This window comes from Chelonia mydas, chromosome 5 (assembly GCF_015237465.2).
Source record: "Chelonia mydas isolate rCheMyd1 chromosome 5, rCheMyd1.pri.v2, whole genome shotgun sequence".
Classification (NCBI taxonomy): Eukaryota; Metazoa; Chordata; order Testudines; family Cheloniidae; genus Chelonia; species Chelonia mydas.
The window spans coordinates 34,363,799-34,386,659 of NC_051245.2; the positions used below are offsets into that span (position 1 = coordinate 34,363,799).

At 44.9% G+C, this 22,861-nt stretch overlaps 1 protein-coding gene across 24 annotated transcripts in view; it reads left to right on the forward strand.

Moving 5' to 3' along the window:
* The first annotated feature begins 1,504 nt into the window (after positions 1-1,504).
* DDX4 (DEAD-box helicase 4) overlaps positions 1,505-22,861 on the forward strand; it is a 106,976-nt gene continuing 85,619 nt past the window's right edge. For 10 of the 24 annotated variants that reach the window (XM_043546920.1, XM_043546905.1, XM_043546911.1 and 7 more), the window contains exons 1-3: positions 1,639-1,734; positions 2,165-2,252; positions 10,653-10,716. In XM_043546920.1, the coding sequence (XP_043402855.1) occupies positions 2,181-2,252; positions 10,653-10,716 (136 nt within the window). In that variant the 5' untranslated portion in view covers positions 1,639-1,734; positions 2,165-2,180. The other 14 variants (XM_043546906.1, XM_043546915.1, XM_043546909.1 and 11 more) reach the window with 10 other exon arrangements.

The window sequence follows — 22,861 nt, forward strand, 5'->3', positions numbered from 1 at the left end:
GTTCTCCTAGCTCTCAGGAGCATACGCTAACCACCCAGGTATTGGATATTTTGTTGAAGCTATTCCACTGTGGATAGTTAACAAAAAAGTGATTAGAACAGGGGCGAGGGATCCTGAGTCTTCTACCACCTAGGTGGGTGCCCTAACCAGCAGGCTAAAGAATCATTCCCTCTTTCTCTTGCCCAATGACTGTTCCATTGTGGATACTTAAATAGGTATTGGGTTAGAAAGAGCAAAAGGGCAATGACTCTGAAGCTTGCTGGTTAGGGAGAGACTGAGGTAACCTCACATCAGAACATCCAATAGTTCAGTGGTTAGTACACCTCCCTTCAGAGGTGTGGGAAACACTGATGTAAATTCTTTCTCCATCTTATGCAGAGGAGGGAACTAAATCTCCATCTTGCACATGCAAGGTGAGTGCTCTAACCATTGGGCTAAAAATCTCATGAGCTCTGCTACCTCCCCCCAGATTTTGAATGGGACCTGATTTGGTAGGTGGCCTCTGAGACAACTTCCACTAGATTAACCCCATATGTGAGACAGGGGTTAGTCTGCCAATATTCCCCCAATTTGTGGATTGCTCTGGGGCTTAGGCAGGACTAGGCATCCGAGGGCCTATAACGCATACCCAGAGGCAAAAGCACTGGTGCTGTGGGAAATTCACCCTGAAACTGTAGGCATTGAGAGAGTTTAGATGCCTATAAGGTTTGGTGGGGGTTTTGTGGATGGCAGGGGAGCCTAAAACTGGGGTTTAGATGCCTAAGTCTGAGGTTTAGGCATCTCTGTGAATCAAAGCTACAGTTCCTTAAATAGTGAGCTCCCTACCACTTCTTGCACAGTGATACAGAGGACTGCTTGCACAGTAACAGCCCCTTGCACAGTGACAAAGAGCTTCGAGAGTCTATAGTTGCAGTAATCTTTCCAATATGTTAGCACACACATATACAGTCTGCAGCACACACATATACAGAGCTGACCAGTGAACCCCTGCATCACTTGTGCACTGACACTGTCACACATAATCCATCCTCCTTGGACAAGGATTCCCCCCCCCACGCAACCTATGTACAGTAATCCACTCACAGCTATTTGCAGTGACTTTTCTACTTTTAGTGACAGAAACCTCTTGTACCCTGACACATACATCCAGAAGCACTGTATTTGCACAGTCTCTCCCTTTCTCTCACAAAGCAAACTGTATAATGACCTTCTCCAGACCACCAGTACAGTGACATACAAGACAGGGGCTTTGTCTTTGCTTTGAAGAGCACCTAGCACAGTGGAGGTCCTGGTCCCTGACTGGGGCTACTAGGCTCGATGGTAATACAAATAAGACGATACGGTGACCCGCAGCCCATTACACAGCGACACACACAGCTCTGCTTGCCCACCGCCCCCGAGCTCCTCGCCAGGCACCGTGCCTAGCGTCACACAGCCCCAGAGCCCTCCCAGCCAGCGGCTCAGGCTCAGACACATACAGAGCCAGCACCACGTGCACAAGCTCAAACTCACGGCTGAGAATGACTCACACCCTCTAGCAACGCTCCGCGCCCAGGGCGCTACGGCTGCTGCGTCCCCATTGGTGGGTGGCACGTGACACAAAGACGGGCAGCTGCGCGGCGGTTGGTAGGTAGCGGCACGTGCTGCGGCTGCTGAGTGGAAGAATGCTCGTTGTAGGAGCGCGCGCAGCCTTTGTGGCGCGTGACGGCTGGTGTGGCGTGGCGTGGAGCGGAGGTGGTGAGAGGGAGTGGGGCGGTTGCCGCCTGCTCTCCCGCCACGCCGGGGTGGGGTCGATGGCTTCCCTGGGCAGCGCTGGCCTAAGGGAGCGGGCGGCGTTTGGGTGGGAAGCCCCACGGAAGGAAGCTGGGCGGCGGCCCGCCTGGGCCAGCAACCAGTGGGAAGTCCGGGGGGAGAGAGAGTGGAAAGCGTGGGGCACCGCGGAGAAGAGCTTGTTGGGGGGCTTGGGCGGCCGGGAAGGGCAACGCCGGGTTGGAGGAGGTGCGGGACTCCTGTGGTGCTGCGGGTGCTGGTGGGTTTGGGCTTTACAAGCTCCTCCAGTCCTGATTCGGATCAGGGACTTCGCGGCCGCCTTGTCTGTCGGCTCTGCCGGGCCGCGGCAGCTTCCCGTGGCCGCCGGTAACAAGGTCTTGCCCTCTCCGTACAGATTGAGAGCCTGCACCATGGGAGATGAGGACTGGGACACCGAGATCCAGGACCGCGTGGCGTCCTTCGTACCAGACTTCCAGCAGCTGGTACGAGACCATGACATGGGGGCAAAGGGAGGCTGGGGACCGGTTACACTTCAGCATGCCCTGCACAACCTCTTTTTAACCTAGACCCCGGCCGGGGGAGACAAGCACGATCCCATATGCCTCTCTTGCCTTGCGTTGGAGTGATAGACTGTTGGTAGACGACTGTGTTATTAGAGGCCAAGGTTTTATGGAAGGACAAAGTAGTATTTATCTAGATTTCCTAAGTGTTTGTTAATAGGGAGAGACTGTTTTTAATCTTTACTGTTTGCCATGACTTCTGTAAATAAAATACTCTTATCCTTCCAGTCTATCAGAAGTACTGAGAAAATGTTCCTGCTGAGCAGGTCAAGTTCCTTCCCCTTGATCTCTGTTGAAGTCCTGTCTCTTTAACAACTTGATTTCGCCTGTAAGCAGGGTACCTACCCAATCCTGTTCCCTCAATCTTTTGTTTTAATGTCTCTGTTCTTTCTTTCTATGTCCTTTCCAATAATAGCAGTTTACTGTTCCCTTCATTTCTGATTTTCAGCGTTTTCTCTAGGGATGTTTACTTCCATACTTGGAACAGTCTCTTTATCATAGAATCATAGAATATCAGGGTTGGAAGGGACCTCAGGAGGTCATCTAGTCCAACCCCCTGCTCAAAGCAGGACCAATCCCCAACTATATCATCCCAGCCAGGGCTTTGTCAAGCCTGACCTTAAGAACTTCTAAGGAAGGAGATTCTACCACCTCCCTAGGTAACCCATTCCAGTGTTTCACCACCCTCCTAGTGAAAAAGTTTTTCCTAGTATCCAACCTAAACCTCCCCCACTGCAACTTGAGACCACTACTCCTTGTCCTATCATCTGCTACCAATGAGAACAGTCTAGATCCATCCACAACAAGTGCCTTCTTTCTTTGTCTTAAACCCATTTTTCCCAGAAGTCCTTGCCGTCATTTTTGTCATCCATTCTCACACCTTCCATTACTTCAGTCGTTGAATTTTGTCATCTTTAATTTTCACTGTATGCTCACAGGCACTTGCGCACCATAGTGATGAGTAGGGGCCTACCAAATTCATGGTCCATTTGGTGAATTTCACAGTCATAGGATTTTAAAAATAGTAAATTTCTATTTAAATCTGAAATTTCAGAGTTGTAATTGTAGGGATCCTGACCAAAGGAGTTTGGGAGGAGGGGATCACAAGGTTATTGTCGGGGGGGATTGTGGTACTGCTACCCTTATTTCTGCTCTGCTGCTGGTGGTGCTGCCTTCAGAGCTGGGCATTGGAGAGTGGCAGCAGGAGCCCAGCTTTGAAGGCAGAGCTGTTACCAACAGCACCGTAGAAGTAAGGATGGCATGGGAAAATTGGAAAACGTCCAGCGGAGGGCAACAAAAATGATTAGGGGACTGGAACACATGACTTATGAGGAGAGGCTGAGGGAACTGGGGTTGTTTAGTCTGCGGAAGAGAAGAATGAGGGGGGATTTGATAGCTGCTTTCAATTACCTGAAAGGGGGTTCCAAAGAGGATGGCTCTAGACTGTTCTCAGTGGTAGCAGATGACAGAACGAGGAGTAACGGTCTCAAGTTGCAGTGGGGGAGGTTTAGGTTGGATATTAGGAAAAACTTTTTCACTAGGAGGGTGGTGAAACACTGGAATGTGTTACCTAGGGAGGTGGTGGAATCTCCTTCCTTAGAAGTTTTTAAGGTCAGGCTTGACAAAGTCCTGGCTGGGATGATTTAGGTGGGGATTGGTCTTGCTTTGAGCAGGGGGTTGGACTAGATGACCTCCTGAGGTCCTTTCCAACCCTGATATTCTATGGTATGGTATTGCCCATAGGCGCTGACTTCTGCTGGTGCTAGTGGGTGCTTAACCACCCTCTGCCCTGGCCCTGCCCCCATTCCAACCCCTTCCCCAAATCTGCACCCCGGCCCCGCCTCTTCCACTGAGCATGCTCCTTTCCTGCTCCTCCCTCCCTGGAGCTTGTTACGCTGTGAAACAGCTGTTTTGTGGCAGCAAGCCCTGGGAGGTAGGCGGAGAAGCGGGGACGTGGTGCGCTTAGGGGAGGAGGTGGAGGTGAGGTGAGGTAGGGCTGGGGGGTGAGGAGGGGAGCTTGGTTGCTGGTGGGTGCAGAGCACCCACTAATTTTTCCCTGTGGGTGCTCCAGCCCCGGAGCACCTATGGAGTTGGCGACGATGGTATTGCATTACTTTTGCACTGCTGCCTGCAGACAGGGGCCCTTAGTCAGCAGCCACCACTCTTCAGCTGCCCAGCTCTGAAGGAAGCAGCGCAGGACTATGGGTGGCATGGTATAGTATTGCCACCCTTACTTCTGCGCTGCTGCTAGCAGGGCGTTGCCTTAAGAACTGGGCACCTGGCGAACAGCCACTCCAGCTGCCCAGCTCCGAAGGTAGCACAGAAGTAAGGGTGGCAATATCATGGACCCCCACCCCCATAACCTTGCAACCCCCCTGCAACTCCCTTTTTAGGTCAGGACCCCCAGTTTGAGAAATGCTGGTCTCCCCGGTGAAATCTATGTAGTATAGGGTAAAAGTGCACACAAGACCAGATTTCATGGTCTGTGACGTGTTTTTCATGGCCGTGAATTTGGTAGGGTAAAGTCTCACATTTGAGACAGGGAAATGTTAGTCTATAAAGCTTTATTTACATATGACATTTTAGGAAGGGACTTGAATTTTTTTTGTCTGTAAAGCATAATCTCTGCCTATGGTGTTCTTTAAACAGATTATAAATAATCAAAAGTTTTTGTTTCAGGGCACATTATTTTTACAGAAGTGGAGAAACATCAAATGAGCATTTTTCTTTAAAGATCATGTATGCAGGATTTTTACCTTAGACTTTTGTGCTTCCAGCAGTTGTCTTTGAGGAAAATCCTTTAGCTCTTATGATTTTTGACCCTCTGAAGCACCTATAGGCATCTTGAGGGCTCTGCCCTGTTTGTTCCATTTGGACTTCGGTCATTGAAGGAACTTCCCAGGAACTACCACATGATTCTGATGTGTGAGCTGTGGCCCTGATTGCTCAGTAACTTCAGCCTTTGCTATGGCTTGGTTATAGCTGAAGGACCGTGATTACAATTCTCCTAGTTTTGACCTGACTGGGCTTCGGATGGGTCATGTTGAGGCTCATGATAGAGAAACTTTATACTGTTTGTCCCAGGGAAGGTTTTATTTAGAATTTTAGGCCGAATGGGCACATGTGCACTTCGTACTTCACAAAGCTCTTTTATTTATAAGCAGGGTTGAATAGGTGGGAAATACCCTTGTACCCTTCCAGCTTCTGCCCGCAAATGAAACTGCACCCACAAAGATGCCACCCACAGTAGTTGGTGCAAATGTTCAAAATATGGACATGCGTGCTCTACAGTCTCCTTGGGCTTGGCTGTCTTCTTCAGTATTGTCAACCCCAAGTGTTCAAAAATCATGAGTTTGGCTTTAAAATCATGGGATTATGTAAAATAGATTTGGTGTTTATTTGCCTTCTGCTTTTTGAGCCTTTAGGGTGCACTGGGGTCACATTTTGAAGCTTTCTCCACATCCATAAGGGATAGAAACTTACTTCTTCTCTAAGAATGAAGGCTGAAATCATCACACATCCACTTGACCCGGAGGAGCTGGGGTTTTAAGGAAAACAATAATTATCATGAGACTCAGGATAAAATCAGAGTTGGCAACACTGCCTCTGGTCCCAGGATCAAACTCTTCAGTTCATTTCTTGCTGACTCAAGGTGGCAATGACTCAAAAGGATCGTCTTATGAGTCCCCTCATGTGGAGTGGTCATGGTACTGATGTAGTAGGCCTTTTTACTCCTGTCCCTGGAACCCCTCGGAAACCTGAGGGCCATACCCCTGTCCATGGGTAGGCACCACAGGAGAACCCAGGGCCCTGACATAGTGTGGCTTATCAGCTCAACTTCTAAGAGGTCAAAGCAGAAGGGATCTCTCTCTTTTCTCCATCTGCATTTACTTGAGACATTTGGGGCTCTGTAGGTAGGCTCTCATGCGCTCTGATGAGAGATGTGTGTCTTTCGAGTGATCATGGCTACCTTCTCTCATATCTCCTCGGGACAGAAAGGTGGAAGGCAGAAATCTCCCACGTCATGGTTAGAGGTTGCATCTGTTGTATACCCCACTCCTCTCACCCTCCATGGAGTTGTCTGTGCCGTACACTGTGGCTTGTCCAAGGCCCTACCTTGCTGACTCCAAATCTTCAGCTTAGAGGGAGGAGGATACTTTTCTGACATGGACCTTGACTCATACACAAACTTGGCTTTTTGTTCAGGAATATGTTTTGCCCTGCAATGTAATGTGAGCCTCTTAAGCACTCACAAGATCCTGGTGGGTATGACTGCAGCTCTTGGTTACGAAAAAAAACAACAACAAATATATATATTTTTTTTATCTGAATGAGCCGCTCATAAAATCTCTAAACTGACAATCTGCCTTGTGAGCAGTTTAAGGAGTAGTATCTCTTTTATGTCACCTAAACTTTCATCCAGGACAAGTGTGTTAATTCCAAATCGACAGATGGTTCTTCTAGAATTCATCTTTGACATTGCCATTAGAGCAGTTTTCCCTTTTCAGGAGACAGAGGAAAAAGTCATCAATCTAGTGAATGGTTTCAGAGTAGCAGGCGTGTTAGTCTATATCCACAAAAAGAAAAGGAGTACTTGTGGCACCTTAGAGACTAACAAATTTATTTGAGCATAAGCTTTCGTGAGCTATAGCTCCCTTCATCAGATGTATCACTCGTTTTCTTTTTGCAATCTAGTGAATGATGCTCAGGGTGAGACAGATCTCATGAATTACACAAATGCACCGCTTCTCACTTCATAAAATTAGTGCTTTGGGTTAAACACGTCCCCTGCCTGTATGGCTTCCAGTTAGAGGGGCTACAAGTGTTAATTTATATCAGTTCTGTGGTCAGGCAGTACCTCTGGTGAGAACTTCCAGAGAATTTATTGAAAAGTAGGCCATTGTAAGAACTCCAATGTGAACAATATTTGGGATTTTTGTGCTTGAAGGAACAACTCCTATTGCATGGGAAATGGTCCAGACCAGAAAGAAAGATGCACGACAACCTTCTCCAGCTTAGAGCTGTGAGTGTTCAAGGATGTGGTGTCAAAGCATGGTTCTCCTCATTTGATTTGGCACAGTCTGATGGTTTTATGTGGTTTTACCAGAGGACACTGGGAGCATAACTTTAGCCAGAAAGTTTAATGTTTGAAAACTATGAAAGGAAGAATCTCAGAGCCTTAGGAGCAACTCACCTGGCTCTTTGCACCTCTCCTTTTACATTCAGTAAGGTCCCAGCTCTCAAAATGTAATATCCTTGCTGTTCTAACTTGCTTAAATTTGTGCTTGCCGTGAAACACTTAACTGATCTGTTCGATATTTTACTTCACTGTTTTCTCTCTAGATCTGTAAATCATTGTACAGGTATATAAACCGCTAAAGGCAGCAGATAAGAAGTGTTGTTCAACACTTGCTGTATTCAGCGAAAAAAATGTTGCACAAAATTTACCATATACTGGCTCTGCAACAGCATTATGTGCAAATATAAAAATTCAGCCTTCTCTTTAACCAGGATTACATGAAAAATATTAATTCATACATTTAAATGTGGTAAAGCTAAGATTATCAAAGAAACTGACTTCTGTATACGCATTCTACTCCTGAGGGAATTCTGCGCCAAAACATTAAAATTTATTTTGTGCACAATATTTTAAAATTCTGCAAATTTTATTTGTCAAAATAGCACTATATAATCACCCCAGTCATAATTATTTTGGTAATTTATTTCAAAATAATGGTTAGCAAGTACTGTATGTCTGTAACAATACAGACACACACACAAATTCCCCCAGAAATAGAGAGTTAAAGAAACCCTACAACAGCCCAGTTCCTGTTTCTCTGCCCCACCTCCTCCTCCTTCCCCCTCCCCCCAGAGCCCAGCCACTCACACCCCTTCTTCCCCAGAGCCCATCCGACCCATCCCCGGCCCAGACACACCGCCTATTCCCCAGAGCCAAGCCATGGCCCCCGCAATCCAGACAGTCACGTCTCCTATCCCTTGGGGGCTAGCTGCAGGACCCCTAGGCCCAGACACACGCTCCCTTCCCCCCAGAGCCCAGCTCGCGCATGCCCCCCTCCCTAGGGATCCAGAGGGAGAAACAGCCTAATGGTGGGTACCAGGCTTGCATGGAATTTCCTGTGTGCCACCACTGCCTCCTTCCTTCAGGGTGTGCTGGGAACCCTCCAGTTCCCTCCCGCTCCCTTTGGCCTTGTTTTCTGTTTGCAAGCTGGGCTCTTCCGGGTCCACCTCGTGGTGGCCAACAGCTCTGCGGCCCATTTCTCGGGGGGGAGGCGGAAATTCTGCACTCACAACTTGAATTTTGTAAAACTCTGCGTTGCGCAGTGGTGCAGATTTCCCCGAGGAGTAATTTGACATTCAAAGTAGCAATTACACCTTAAGTTTGTTTTGCTTTAGTGGTCAGCAGTATGTCTGTTTTGAGAAGGGTTAGATGATGTGGTAGAAAAGCAGGGAGGATAAAATGGTTGTTGAAAATAGTCAAATTTTTAAAACTAAATTTTGTTTTTAAAAATTATTTTAAAATTTAATTGAAATTATGGTAATTTGGGTTAAGGCCTAAATTTACTATAATATCCTAAAATAATTTGTATTAAAAATATATTAAGCAGAACATATTTGCTGCTGAAGTTTTAAAGAGGGTCAAGCCTCTAAGCTGGTGAAGTGTTAAACTAGCTTTTGACAGCAGTAGTCTCTTCTGCAAGTGCAGAGATATTTTCTTCATTTCAGTTCATGCAACTAGTTCAGTTCAATTAGAAGTTCATTGAGAAACTGGGAGTTGAAGGGGGAAAAAAAGACAAAAGCTTGTTTTCCTTTTTCAGTCTATGGATTAAAAACAAGGTGTAAGAGGATGAGATCTACTAGTTCTAAAATCTTGAAGGACACAATGAACAGAAACAGTTGAGTTCATTAACTACAGCTAATACTTCCTTGTTTTCATAAATCAGTTAACTTTAAATGCAAAATATGTTTTGATAATTTCTCTTAGGTATCCAGCACACTTAAGGTAGTTTTATTTAATACAAAAATTAAAATGCTGTGTTTGTCCGTTTGGGTTCCAGTTTCCATCCAAATACAGCTTAACACAAATCATAAATAAAAAAAATTAATCATGTAAAAAATGCATCATTCACCATTTTCTAACATAATGATATAAAAACTAAGATTTTGAATAAATGTGTATAGATATTAATGTATTGTTCTGGTAAGCAAAAAAATACCAAATTTTGTGTAAAGGCTATATGTAGTTGCCAGTCAACACGTTTAAAATGGTTACTGACCAATCAGTTTTTCTTTAGAAAAATAACTAAAAATACAAAGGTGAAACAAGATTAATATTGATGATTTAAATCAAGGTTTCCTGCTTGCTGATATAAATCATCATTAAAATCTGTAATTTAGATTGCTTTGATTTTAAATCAATACACCTTGTAAAACAAACCGCAACCCTGCAAATAGTCTATTCTATCACTGCCACTGTTAACATTGTTGGAATTGCACCAGTACTTGACAAGAGGTGGTATAATTAGAGAATTCTCAGTGGAGGTTCAGCCAGTGATGACATCACAGAAATCAAGAAAGAATGTTAAAGGATTAATTGGATTTTTGGTTAGACTTCTTACACTGGTTTGTTTTAGCAAACATTTAACTTAGTTTGGATTAAAAAATATGTTAAATGTTCAACAGCTCTGCTGTTTCAATTAAATTATTAAAGCTCACAATAAACATACTCCATGATGTTCACCAGCAGAACCAGAGGAGATCAAGCATAACATTCCTAATCTGCCTGAAGAGTAAAAGTAAGAACTTCCTTCCAGTTTGTTAAAAAAAAAAAAAAGAAAAAGAAAACCCAAACAACTTTCAGAACTTGTGCATTGAAAAAACAGATTAAAGGCCCATTTAAAAAAAAAATAATTGTAGCACTTGTTCCAGGGAATTGACAGTATTCCTGTGTTAAAGGGACATATTAAAAATAAATGTGCATTTTGGGAGCCCCTAACATGCAAGTGTTACACATTGTGTCCCGGAAGCGTGTGAAAAGTAAAATGTTTCTCAGTTTAATCATTTAGCAACTGTAGAAGATAAAGATTTTGAAAGAGATGTTAATATATTTAGCAAAACATATTAATGCAAAACATTTTTAGACTTGAAACATGATTTTGTTAAAAGACCATTTATAATATTTATTCTTGGTGCATCAGAAGTGTAACTTCCGCATTGATAGATGCATTTGCAACTGAAGTGTTTTTTCTTTACTTGATCCAGAACTATTATAATAGGTCTAATGTGTCTTGCTGGCTGTTCTAGGATAACTTTTCTGGACGAGCAAATGACCCCTCATTTAGCTGCAATCAAAGCATAAATTCAGCAGGTATGTGTTACGGAATTTCTAATAGTAAGCATTTGTGTTTTGGATCACTTGAGTGGCTTAAGAGATGCAGGAGTTTTCAGTCATACAATCCTATGAGTGTATTTCAATACGTGATAATATAGTAAAGAACATTCAGTATAAATCAGCCATTCTTCTGTAATTTTGCAAAATTATGATCTGTTTTCTAAAGAATGTAAGCATGCAGTGAGGTTGGTTTGATTCTTATTGTTAAGGGCTGAAATTAAAGGAAAAATCAATATTTGTCAAGGTTTGTTTTACAATTCATAAAATAGGGGATGACTCTGGAAGTTTAAAGAGCTGCTTGTAAATTTTGTAACATATTGGGGATTAATCAGTATAAATTCATAGTTTCCCATTTTGGGACTTACACGTTTAACACGATTGCAAAGAGAAACCAACTTAAAAATTGCACTTCGCTCTGTTACACTAGACAGTAAAAACAAGTAATGTCTAAGATCTTTAAGTGAAAGAGTAGAGAAAATATTTATTTTTTCAGTTTGTGCATATTTCCCATTTTAGAATTTTCCCCAAAGCAACAGCTAAGCACCTAATCAGCTATAGCCATAGCAAAAGGATGCACAGAGATAAACTTAGTCTGAAGTGCATAAGTCTGTAAGGCACTATACATAGTAGCTTAAAATGCTTTAAGAGAAGTAACATTTCTTAAGCATTAATTGTGCTTGCCTGACTTCCTAAAAAAACTTTATATCATTATTCAAGAAATCTCATTTGAACCCTACAAGAAGAGTTGATGGTCCGATTTTTGAAAATGGGATAGTAAAAGCTGTTGACTAGTATGGTCTTATACAGGTCTCAACCATTTTTCAGTATTGTGTCAATTTGTGCCTAGCATGTGGAATTTTCAGAAGCACCTGACTAACTTAGGAGCCCAGTGTTCTCACTGAAAGTCAAGAGGATTTAAAAACTTATGAAAATTTTACTAGCATGCAACAATACTGAACAGACAAGGCATTGCAATAGGTATAGAGAATGAATATCGGAGGGTAACATGTAGGTCAGGACTCGTTAGGGTATATCTATACTGCAGTTAGATGCCTGTGGCTGATCCATGCCAGCTGAGTCAGGCTCACAAGGCTCAGGCTGTGGGGCTGTTTAATTGCAGTGTAGACTTCTGGACTTGGCCCCAGAGCCCAGGTTCCAGCCTCTGTAAGATAAGAGAGTCCCAGAGCCTGGGCTGCGGCCCGAGCCTGGAAAGCTACACTGCAATTAAACAGCTCCGCAGCCTGAGCCCAGTGAGCCAGAGTCAGCTGGCACAAGCCAGCAGTGGGTTTTCAATTGCATTGTAGACATACCCTGAGAAACCAGATTATGGAAAAATCTGTCCCTAAAACAGTCAGTGTGACTTATTCTCCTAATCCTTAGGTGTTTTTGAAAACTCTTCCCCATAAGGTCTGACTGTTGACAGGTGTTATGATTTTTTGTATCCTCCTTTGAAGCTTCTGATACTGGACATAAAAAGAGAAAAGATTAAAAAGTTAAATTGAGAGCTGGTATGACGATTTTTATATTTCTGTGAAACTTTAGTGGAGTTGAATCTGAGTGGAACCATATTTAGGAGAGCTGTTAGAGACATTTAATACAGTAGTGTTCCTTTTAAAAAATTTCTTTAATGGTAATTGTGTTTCCTCTCGTGCTGATGTGTGAAATATCCTCAAAGAGAAACTAGCTATGCACAAAGTGCTGAAAAATCCACACTTTTGAGCGATATAGCTATGCCAACCTATGCATAAAGTGTAGATGCAGCTAGGTTGATAGAAGAATGATTCTGTCAGTCTAGCTACTGTCGCCCAGGGAAATGGTGCCACTAAACCAATGGGGAAAAATCTCTTTATCTATAGCTGCTACGTCTACATTATGGGGTTGTTCCGGCATTGCTCCAGTGCTGTAGCTATGCTGGTTTAGTCCCCATAGTGTAGACATGGCCTGAGGGTGTCTACTTACGCCATTTTAACAACAGAATGACTTGATGTAGATAACTGACAAAGTATGGGAATGAGATACTTCATATGAAAAAGAAAAACTCCTATATAAATTGAGGCATGCTTCCTCCAGCAGTTGTCTTCTCTGCAGCTTTCAACTGGCCAGATTTTCCCATGTCACAACTTCCCTGAATCAACTTCCTGTCACCTGGTTGTACATTATGTCGTGTACCAGTTGTTAGCTCATCACAAAAGCTGGTTGCGTTTAAGTGGTTAAGTGGCTGTTGTATGCATCATTTGAAAAGTACTCTGTTTCATTATGAAATGTGCTGGGTTCTATAATGCTTGTTATGCTTGTATGGCTTATATCTTACTGAAGCAGGACATGACTTTGAACTTAATATTCATGCAAACAATTCTAAAGTGAATTTAACTTTCTTGCTTCTGTTGTAGCAGTCCTCTTCATGCCATACTGACATGTAATTGCTGGTTATTTTCTTGGTATAAGGTACTGAGTAGTGCTTAGTTGTCAATTTCTTTTTCTGTCTTTTTAAAAATCTATTCTGCTACCAATGACAGAATTTTGAAAGATCATTTCTAGTTGGTGCTGGAGTAAAATTTCACCTCTACCACTCTACATCTTTTTTGTAACATTGCCTCTCGTTCACACTTGTATTTTAATTGTTTATTGAAGCAAATTTAAGCAGAGTTTAAAAATTGCTTAAAACTAACATGATTTTACATGTTGAGATAGTTGTTGGATAAGACCAAATTGTTTGTGAATGTGGCTAGAAAAATGGTGTTACCCTCTTCAAGAGGAAAAACCTTTGAAGATTGGTTGTGTTGTACCAGCGTATCTTAAAACAGATGACTGCAAGACCCAGTACATAGTGTTGTAAAGTGCTAATTAGGGAACTGTTCAGATGGCATTCTGAGGTTATTTTTGGTGTCTGGTAAGTCATTTATGCACAGTGCATTTGCTGGTTGGTGGTAGTATATCAGACCTTTGGTTCTTTAAAATCTTAAGGTATCTAGAATTCTGAGTGACAGATGGTAAATGTTCATAAATCTGGATATGAAAAAAGCAAATATAACGCAGCAGATATGGATGCTCATTCTTTCTCCTTTTTTTGTGTGTGGTACGGGTAAGAATACTTTCCCGACACATTAAATCAGATTGCACTAGTTAACATAAAATGCCAAAAAATTAACTATGTACATTGTCCTCCACAGAGCTACATTAGGATTTACATGCTTAGGGGGATGGCTGTGAAACTTTGAGAAATGAGTGCATGGTGTGCTTGTATCCCGCAGGCTCTTACCCCCCATGGGCTAAGTATATAAAGAGATGTTTGCAGTTGGCCCCTAGTAGTTCTTTTCTTTCAAACAAAGCAGTTTAGGAATACGCCATACTACTTTCTTTATTGTGTGGTGTTGACCTTAAAAACTTCTATGCAGTGCTGATACCTATAGTCCAAGGTTGCCAAACACTTTTCCATTTAAAATAGTTTGAATAGTTAGTGGTTTTTTAATTAAATTAGTATTAGTTGGGTAGGTGTGTGTGGTGGTTTTTTTTTTTGTTTGTTTTTTTTTTAATTCCTACCTTGTGGAGAACCTGGTATTGAGGAAAGGGGTTTAAGAAGCATTCCTCTTGTGGTAACCAATTCTTTTATGTGCCCATGAACACTTTCTTCTTTGTCTAGTAGAGCAAACTGCAGGAAAAAGCATGGCCTCTCCTTGGATGGTGCAAAAAGGTGTCCAAACTCTCCCCGTGAGGGTGACTATCAAGTATAGCTTCAGAGAGAACATCTGGAAAAGAAGATTCTCTAGGCACAAGGGCACTGCTTCAGAATCAAATGGGATTAGCCTGCTTTCTTCAGTATGGGACGAGAAGTCATTCTTGTAGGGGGGGGAAATGCCCTGAAAAGAGTCCTCTTAAAAAATGCTGGAGGCCCTGAAATCTAATCTCCTTTAGAGCTAGGGGATTCTACTCAGTTACCAGTGATTTCCGGGAGCTGTTTGTGGGAAAGATCTATCTGAGCCTCAGTGTCAGCCTTGCATATACCAGGAGTTGTAGCAAGTAAAGCAGCCCTTTGGATCCAAGCTGTTTGAAATACTTCAGGGTCCCTGTCAGATTCATCTACTATGATCTCTGAGAATCAAGTTACAAGGGTTCATACTGGGGGGGAGGAGGGAATCTCTGAAGACTTAGCACTGTTTGCTGCTGAGTCGGAACTATTCCCCTTTGGAGTTTTGTCCTTTAGTTTTCCTCTGAACTTCTAGCTCTTCTGTGAGAGCCTTTGGACATTTGATGGTGGCCTCTGTGCTGGGTTTGATGCCAAGGAGGACTGGGGGTTGGGAAAACCTGGGTCTTGATGTTTCTTTTGCTGTCTGTTATTAGAAGGCCCAGACTCCTTGGGCTCTTGCTCTCCACTGTTTGGGCTTATCCCACATTTTCTCTGTCAAATCAGCAAGCTTGGGGTTAGGACAAGTTCTTCACTGCTTGGGAGGGATTTTGCGGCAGTGCCTAGCCACATGATTCATCAGGATCACCCATGCTTCCTCACCATAACTCTCTGGGAGGGGATTAGAACTGGGAGGAGAATCTTTTGAGGCCACCCTCTTAAATGTTTCCCAGATGAAGTCATCATTGCTTCCTTTTCACTCTCATGCAATGGTGTGCATGATGGCAGGTACTCTGGAAAATTCCTTTATGGGCCTTCCTCCTTCAGTGGTGTCAAACACTCTGACATCCTAGAATTTTAGGAAAAGGGTGGAGCAGCCCTTTCCATGAAGGGCTTACTGGACCTGGGCAAGGATATTTGGAGGCACCCTACTTCTGTGGACTGCTCAGAAACTTTATTCATTAGGTTCCAAGAGAAAGGTTTGATGTTAACACTCAGCAGTTGGTTCACTGATGATTTCCGTGACCATTGATAATCTTTGCTACACAGAGCAAGGAGTTCTGATAGCTGAATGATTTGTGCAGAAAGGTTTGCTAATTAGCAGCTGCTATAGCTTCCAGCTAGTAGGTTGTCATGGCTCACTACAAATTCTTGTGTACTAGGGTATTCACATGAGCTAATCACATGTTAGATGACAGGGAGTTCCTTAACCTCTGTCCTGAGGGACAGCAGCTTTTCAAGCATTCCTTGAGAGCATCTTTGTTATTTTTTGATAAAGCAACCAAATCATTTGATTTTTGCAATGCTTCTGAAAAGCCCTGTTGGGCTTCATACTTACGGCTTGTCTCAGGAAGTTCAAGCAAAGCTGCTTAACTTTTTGTTGGAGGGATCTGAACTCTTCAACGTGAAGATGAGCTGCGATCCTAAGAAGCTGAAGGCACTCAAGATTACCTTGCAGGTATAGGACTGTTGTAAGTCAAACGAGTTGGCAATCTGTGGTCGTGGAAAAACTCTCCTATAAAGAGACTAAGAAGATAGTTTTTTTTACTTTAGAGAGACACATAAGAGGGGCTTGATAAGAGTACAAAGTAATGAATATTTTTGACCAGGCTGATCAGGCACTTTGTTTTCCTTGTCTCATAGTACAGTATGAGCACAGGGGGGATAGTCAATGAAACTGAAAAGTGGCAAAAAAGATAAAACACAATACTAATAATACATGTAGACTGTTAAACTCATTGTCACAAGATGTCACTGAAGCCAAGAACATAGTAAGATACAAAGGTCCACTTCCTCTTTAAATAAATTACAAGAATGTGTTATAATAAATATTGCAAAGAAGTATCCTGATCTAGATGGACCTGATCAGATGGACTCTGATCCAGAGTAAGTCTTTTTGTTTCTAAGAAATTGTCCTTCAGTTTTGTCCAGATCTCTGTAACTTTTTGGAGGGGAAGGAGAAGGGATTCAATTTCTCTGGGAAGTAGTCCAGTCTAGAGATGAATGAACTGTTGTTTAATAGTTCATTTGCCAAAAAATGCTGTTTCAGGTCAAGTGGAACAATTTGTTTTCATGTAGTTTGTTAAAATGTTTTGAGAAAACTAAAAGTCAAAACATTTAGCTAATGTCAAAATGAAACCTTTTCACCTGAAAAATGTTGTTTTAACAAAAGCAAAGGATTCATAAACCAGGAGCAAGTGGCGGTACTGCCTTTATAATCTTTAGCCCAGTGGTTAGGGCACTCACCTGGGATGTGGGAAATCCAGGTTCAATTCCTCTTATTTATGTGGAAAGGGGATTAGAACTTGTCTTCCCCATTGTAGGATTGTGCCCTAGCCACTGGGCTATGGAATATTTGAGTATGGATCTTTCTCGGTCTCTTATCTCAAAGCTGTTCTTCTTTTTTTTCTAATACTTAGTTATCAGAGCAGGGATTTGAATCCAGGTCTCCTACATCCTGGGTGAGCATACTAATTACCAGGCGGTCAGAGTCATTCTTATTCTTTCCCTAGTTCAGTGACCCACCATGATGGTGAGTGCCCTAACCACAAGGCTAAAGCTTATAAAGCCATCACCTCCCCTCTGTCTTCATTTTGTAAACTCTTGCCTCTTTTCAAAATGCCTGAAAGTAGAAACTAAACCTCTTGACTCAACATGTTTTACATTTCTTGTTTTGCCAAAAATTTCAGAACATGTTTTAACCCAAAATGTTTTCAATTTTGCAAAATGGTTAGTAAACTGATAAATCCATTATTTGCGCAGCTCTAGTTCAGATCTCATTAAAGGGGTCAGAGGTTGTATTCTTTGTATTACCATTGAACCTAGGAGCTGTAATCGTAGACCAGGACCCTACTGTGGATAAACACAGAATGGAGATGGTCCTTGCCCGTAGAGCTTACAGTCTAAGTATAAGACAAAAGATGGATACAGACAGGCTAATGGGAGTACGATAAAAGAATGGGGAGTATAATCAGACCGTATTAGTCAGCATGGGTCAGTGGCATCAGTGCACTAATGGCTTAACATTTTTTGTAGGCATCATGGCAAAGGAAAGTTTAAGGAGGGCAGGGCTGTCATGGCAATGTATCTAAAGATAAGCTCCAGGACTGACACTGCTTTCTTTGACGGTTCAGTTCTCTTCCCCTGTTTTCAACAGCATTCCTGGTTATTTCTTTTGGCTGCTGGCTGTTAGGAAATGAACAAGATATACCCCTCAGGGCAAGGTTGCGTCAGATCCCAACTATCTTCCAAACCCTTTTCTTTTTAGAGTCTTCTCTTAATTTTATGGGAAATGGTCCTGCTAAAATATAGGAGATAGAGCAGTGGTGCCAGAACCATACAAAGGGGATGAAGTTTTGTTCCTGGTATTTTTCTTATTCTGAAGAAAAAAAGTCTTACACATTATTTTCAGTCTCTGCAAGCTGAACAGATATCTAAAAAAGGTTATTTGTAGTTTCTAAAGCTCTCAAGCTGTGTGTGCATCCAGTCCTGCTGTGACCTCATTTAAAAGAAGAACTCAAGGATCTGAATGTGGAGGAGGCTTGGAAGTCGAAGTTGCAGAAATTATCTGAAGTCTTCATCCCAAGCAAGGGGAAAAATTTGTAGGGAAGGGCTGCAGACAAGCAAGCATCTCAAACAGGTGATTAAGAGAAAGCAGAAAGCCTCGAAGAAATGGAAGATGGGATGGATCAGCGAGAAAAGCTGCTACTTCTTCTAGTGCTTGTCCACGTCCGTTCCAATCAGGTGTGTGCGTGCCGCGTGTACGGTCGTTGGAAAATTTCCCCATAGCTCCTGTTGGGTCGGCTGTTGAGCCCCCTGGAGTCACGCCTTCATGGCACTCAATATATGACCCTGCCGACCTGACCCCCTTCGGTTCCTTCTTACTCTCTGTGATGGCCGATGGAACTGTGTTGGCTTGCCTAGCAAGTGCTTCCCTTAGCTTTCTTCTTTAGTCTGCAGTCTTAGTCTGTGTTTCAGTTAGTAGTTAGTTTTAGTTTCATGTACATGGTGTATAGAGTAGTTTGGGTTAGGGTACAGGGTCCTCCCCTATCCCTTACCTCTCCTCGGCACTGGGGCATGCCTCGGGGCCAAGGGTTTAAACCTTGCGGGACCCATGGTAAGCCCATGCCACTAGGTGACTCCCACGACACGTGCCTGAAGCGTCTGGGGGAAGAGCACCAAACAGACAGGTGCAAAATCTGCTGGTCTTTCCACCCTAGGACGAAGAAAGAGGGATTTCCGTCTGAAACAACTTCTGATGAAGTCCGCTCTCCATCCATAGCCTGCCACATAGCGCTGGGATCTGGCACTGAGCGTGTCGGTGCAGAGCGCTCCAGCCTCAGTGCGCGACACAGCGCCGACGAAAGACTCTGATTCAAGAGACCCTCGGCACCGGCACTTCCCAGCACTGCAAACGGCGCAGATAGCCAGGCACCGCTTGCACTCACCAGTGCCGTACAAGCAGCACAAGAAGATGGACAGGGCTTGTTCCTGGGTGCCGAAGGCGGTGCCAGGTGCAACAGCAATACGTCCCATGAAGGAGCACTCAGCACCCAAGGACCAGGAGTTGGCACTGTTGACTTCGGTTCCCCCCAGGGGGACTGTTGAGCCTGGCGCCTAGCAACTCCCCGGACAGACGGTGCCAGGTGGAGAAGTTGGAGTCCCCCTCTATCCCAGAAACTTTTGAAGCCACCAGGGACTCAACCTCTGGCTATCAGGGATGAGCCTCCAGTGCTGCCACCTGTGGTGCCATCTAGATGCAAGCCGGCCATGATGCAGCGATCATCGTCTCTGACACGGCACCATTCACCTCGGTCCCGCAAAGGTTCACCATCACCGAGGCACCGTTCTCCAGCTCGGGACCCCGTGCTCAGTCCTGGCAGAGCGGCACCGGTCCTAGCTCAGTACCACTTGGCACCACCATGGTCATCACAATCTAGATCAGTGTCGTCTGACTCAGACGGGAACTCATTTTATTCATGCTGCAGCAGGTGCAGGTTGGATTGGAACAGAAATGAGGCACCGGCGGCATGTCTCCACATTCGCAGCCGCAGCTTCGATGGCCCTTTTGGATTCCCTGGGCTTATCACCAGGCCCAGGGCTCATTTTCCAGGGGCTCTCGGTCAGTAATCTTGGAAGCTCAAGCACCCCAGCCACACAAAGATCGCCCGGCACCTCGGGGATAGGAATCGACGCCAGCACAGGCCCCACAGCCTGTCTAGGACACAGTTGAAGCAACCGTGGCAACAGCCCTGACAGCCAGCCAAACTACCACTGCTGTGATAACGGTCAGCGCAGAGCCCATAGGCACTGACCAGGAGGAGGCTAGAGAGCTGGATGATCAGGAGGACCCGGTATCGCCTCTAGCCTCCTCATCTTTGTCCCTGGACGACGCGGTTGCAGGAACTTCGGCCTCGGGACATCCCCCAGTAGACCACCACGCGCATCGGGACCTCTTGCGCAGAATTGCCCGCAACATGGGATTGCAGGCGGAACAGGCTATTGAGCCAGAGGACCCCATCGTCGATATACTGACGCTGGAAGGTTCCTCCAGGGTAGCTCTGCCCCTGATAAAACTATACAGAACAATATCAAAGTGCTGTGGCAGACCCCGGCATCGATCCTGCCTACACTGAGGGGCGTGACGTGCAAGTACTTTGTCCCATGTAAGGGACGTGTTCTCGCACTCGCAGCCCTGCTCCCAAGTAGTGACCACGGTCAATGAGAAGGAGAGGCAGGGCCAACAAGGACAGACTCCGAAATCCAAGGAGTCTAAAAGATTAGACCTTTTTGGTAGAAAGGTCTACTCAACGAGGGACCTGCAGCTGAGGATTGCTACCCAACAAGCTATCCTCCGCAGATAGAACTTCAAATCGTGGGCCTCCATGTTGAAGTTCAAGGAGGAGCTAATTCCATCAGACTCCAGGCTGAATTCATGGCCATTATTGATGAAGGGAAGGCTGTGGGATGAACCGTTTTTCAAGCCTCCTTTGATGCGATGGACTCTGTCACCCACACCTTCTCATCGGGGTTATCCATGAGAAGGGGTTCATGGTTGCAGGCATATGGGCTGCCCCCGGAAGTGCAGTAAACCCTTCAGGACCTGCTGTTTGAGGGTACGGGGTTATTCTCAGAGCAGACGGACTCCAAGCTGCACATCCTGAAGGACTCCTGGGTGACCATGAAGTTGCTAGGTATGCACACCCCTGCAGCCTAGCGTAAACACTTCAAACCGCAGCCTCAACAGCAGCATTCCTACCCTCCTTGACCCAGACAGGACTTCTATAGAAGGAATGGCAGGCACACCCCCAGTCAGGGCCAGGACCCAACCAAACTTTTGTTGGGCTCAAAGTAGGCCTTTTGAAGGTGCACCTGAGGACAGCGTACCTGTCATTACACCAGATCCTTCCCCGTGCTTCGTGAATTGGCTATCCCACTTTTACCGTTTTTGGTCCCAAATAACATCGGACCATTGGGTCCTTTGCATGGTAGAGGTGGGATATTCTCTCCAATTCTGCTCCTCCTCTCCCTCCCACCCCCCCTTCCCTGTCCCTCTTCAGGGACCCTTCTCACAATCAACTCCTTATCTAGGAGGTGCAGTCAGTCACTTCTCACCATAGGGGCAGTGGAGGAGGTTCCTCGGGAGCTAAGGAACAGGGGATTCTACTCCCATTATTTCCTAATCCCCAAAGCAAAGGGGGGGTCTCAGACCCATTTTAGATCTGTGAGGACTCAACCAGTTCTTGGTCAAGCTGAAGTTCCACATGGTCTAACTGAGCACGATCATCCCCTCCTTGGATCTGGGAGACTGGCACACTGCTCTCAACATGAAGGACACGTATTTTCACATAGCCATTCGGCCTGCACACAGGTGATTCCTGTGGTTTGTGGTCGACCACAAACATTATCAGTTCATGGCCTTCCCATTCAGTTTATCAACGGGCCCTCGGGTGTTCACCAAGCGCATGTCGGTGGTCTCAGCCTTTCTTCGCAGGAGGCAGGTACAGGTTTATTCCTATCTTGACAACTGGCTGTTACGAGGGCGCTACAGGGAGCAGGTAGAGTCTCAAGTTGGACGAGTGAGATCTACTTTCGAGAGACTGGGACTCCTCCTCAGTGTGAACAAGTCGACCTTGTCACCGACCCAAAGAATAGAATTCATCGGGGCGGTGCTGGACTTAATACAAGCAAGGGTGGTCCTGCCAGAGACCCGATTCCAAGCAATGACAGACATGATCCAAAGCCTTAGGCGAGATACCCCACCATGACAGCAAGGGGGTGCATGAGTCTCCTCGGCCACATGGAAGCATGCACTTACGTGGTCCGACATGCCAGACTGAGGCTCAGACCACTCCAAGCGTGGCTCACTTTGATCTATTGCCCAGGGTGCGACAGCCTGACTCAGTGGTGTCAGTGCCAGAGCATGTACTCAGGTCCCTCTGTTGGCTCGACCCTCGGATAGTCTGCGAAGGAGTTCTCCAACAGCCCCAAACCCTCTCCGTTCACAGTAATGGACGTGTCAGCTCTGGTTTGGGGGGACTCACCTGGGAGATGTCCAAACACAAGGCCTATGGTCACAGGACGAGTTCTCACTCCATATCAATATCAGGGAACTCAGAGTGGTGCGACTAGCCTGCCAGACCTTCCTGTCACGACTACAAGGCTAGTGCGTGGCAGTCATGACCGACAATCCTACTGCCATGTTCTACATCAATAAACAGGGTGAATCCCATTCCTCTCCCCTGTGTTAAGAATCCGTCAGCAATGGGAGTTCTGCATAGCCCACTCCATTCATCTGGAGGCATCCTATCTCCCGAGAGTGCAGAATGAACTAGCGGATCACCTCAGCAGATGTCATACATTCCATTTCCAAAGGTGGGGGTTTCCCTAGGTAGATCTGTTTGCAACAGAAAGTGTCCAATGTTCTACTCCTTTTGGGGGGGAAACCCAGGCTTGTTCTCAAACATGTTCATGCTACCCTGGGGGGACTGCCTCATGTATGTCTTTCCACCGGTCCTGGTTGTACACAAGGAACTGCTCAAAATCTGCAGAGATAATCCTCAAAAGAAAAGGAGTATTTGAGGCACTTTAGAGACCAACAAATTTATTTGAGCATAAGCTTTCGTCTGAATGCATCCAATGAAGTGAGCTGTAGCTCACAAAAGCTTATGCTCAAATAAATTTGTTAGCCTCTAAGGTGCCACAAGTACTCCTTTTCTTTTTGCGAATACAGACTAACACGGCTGCTACTCTGAAACCAGAGAATTCCTTTGGCCCTAG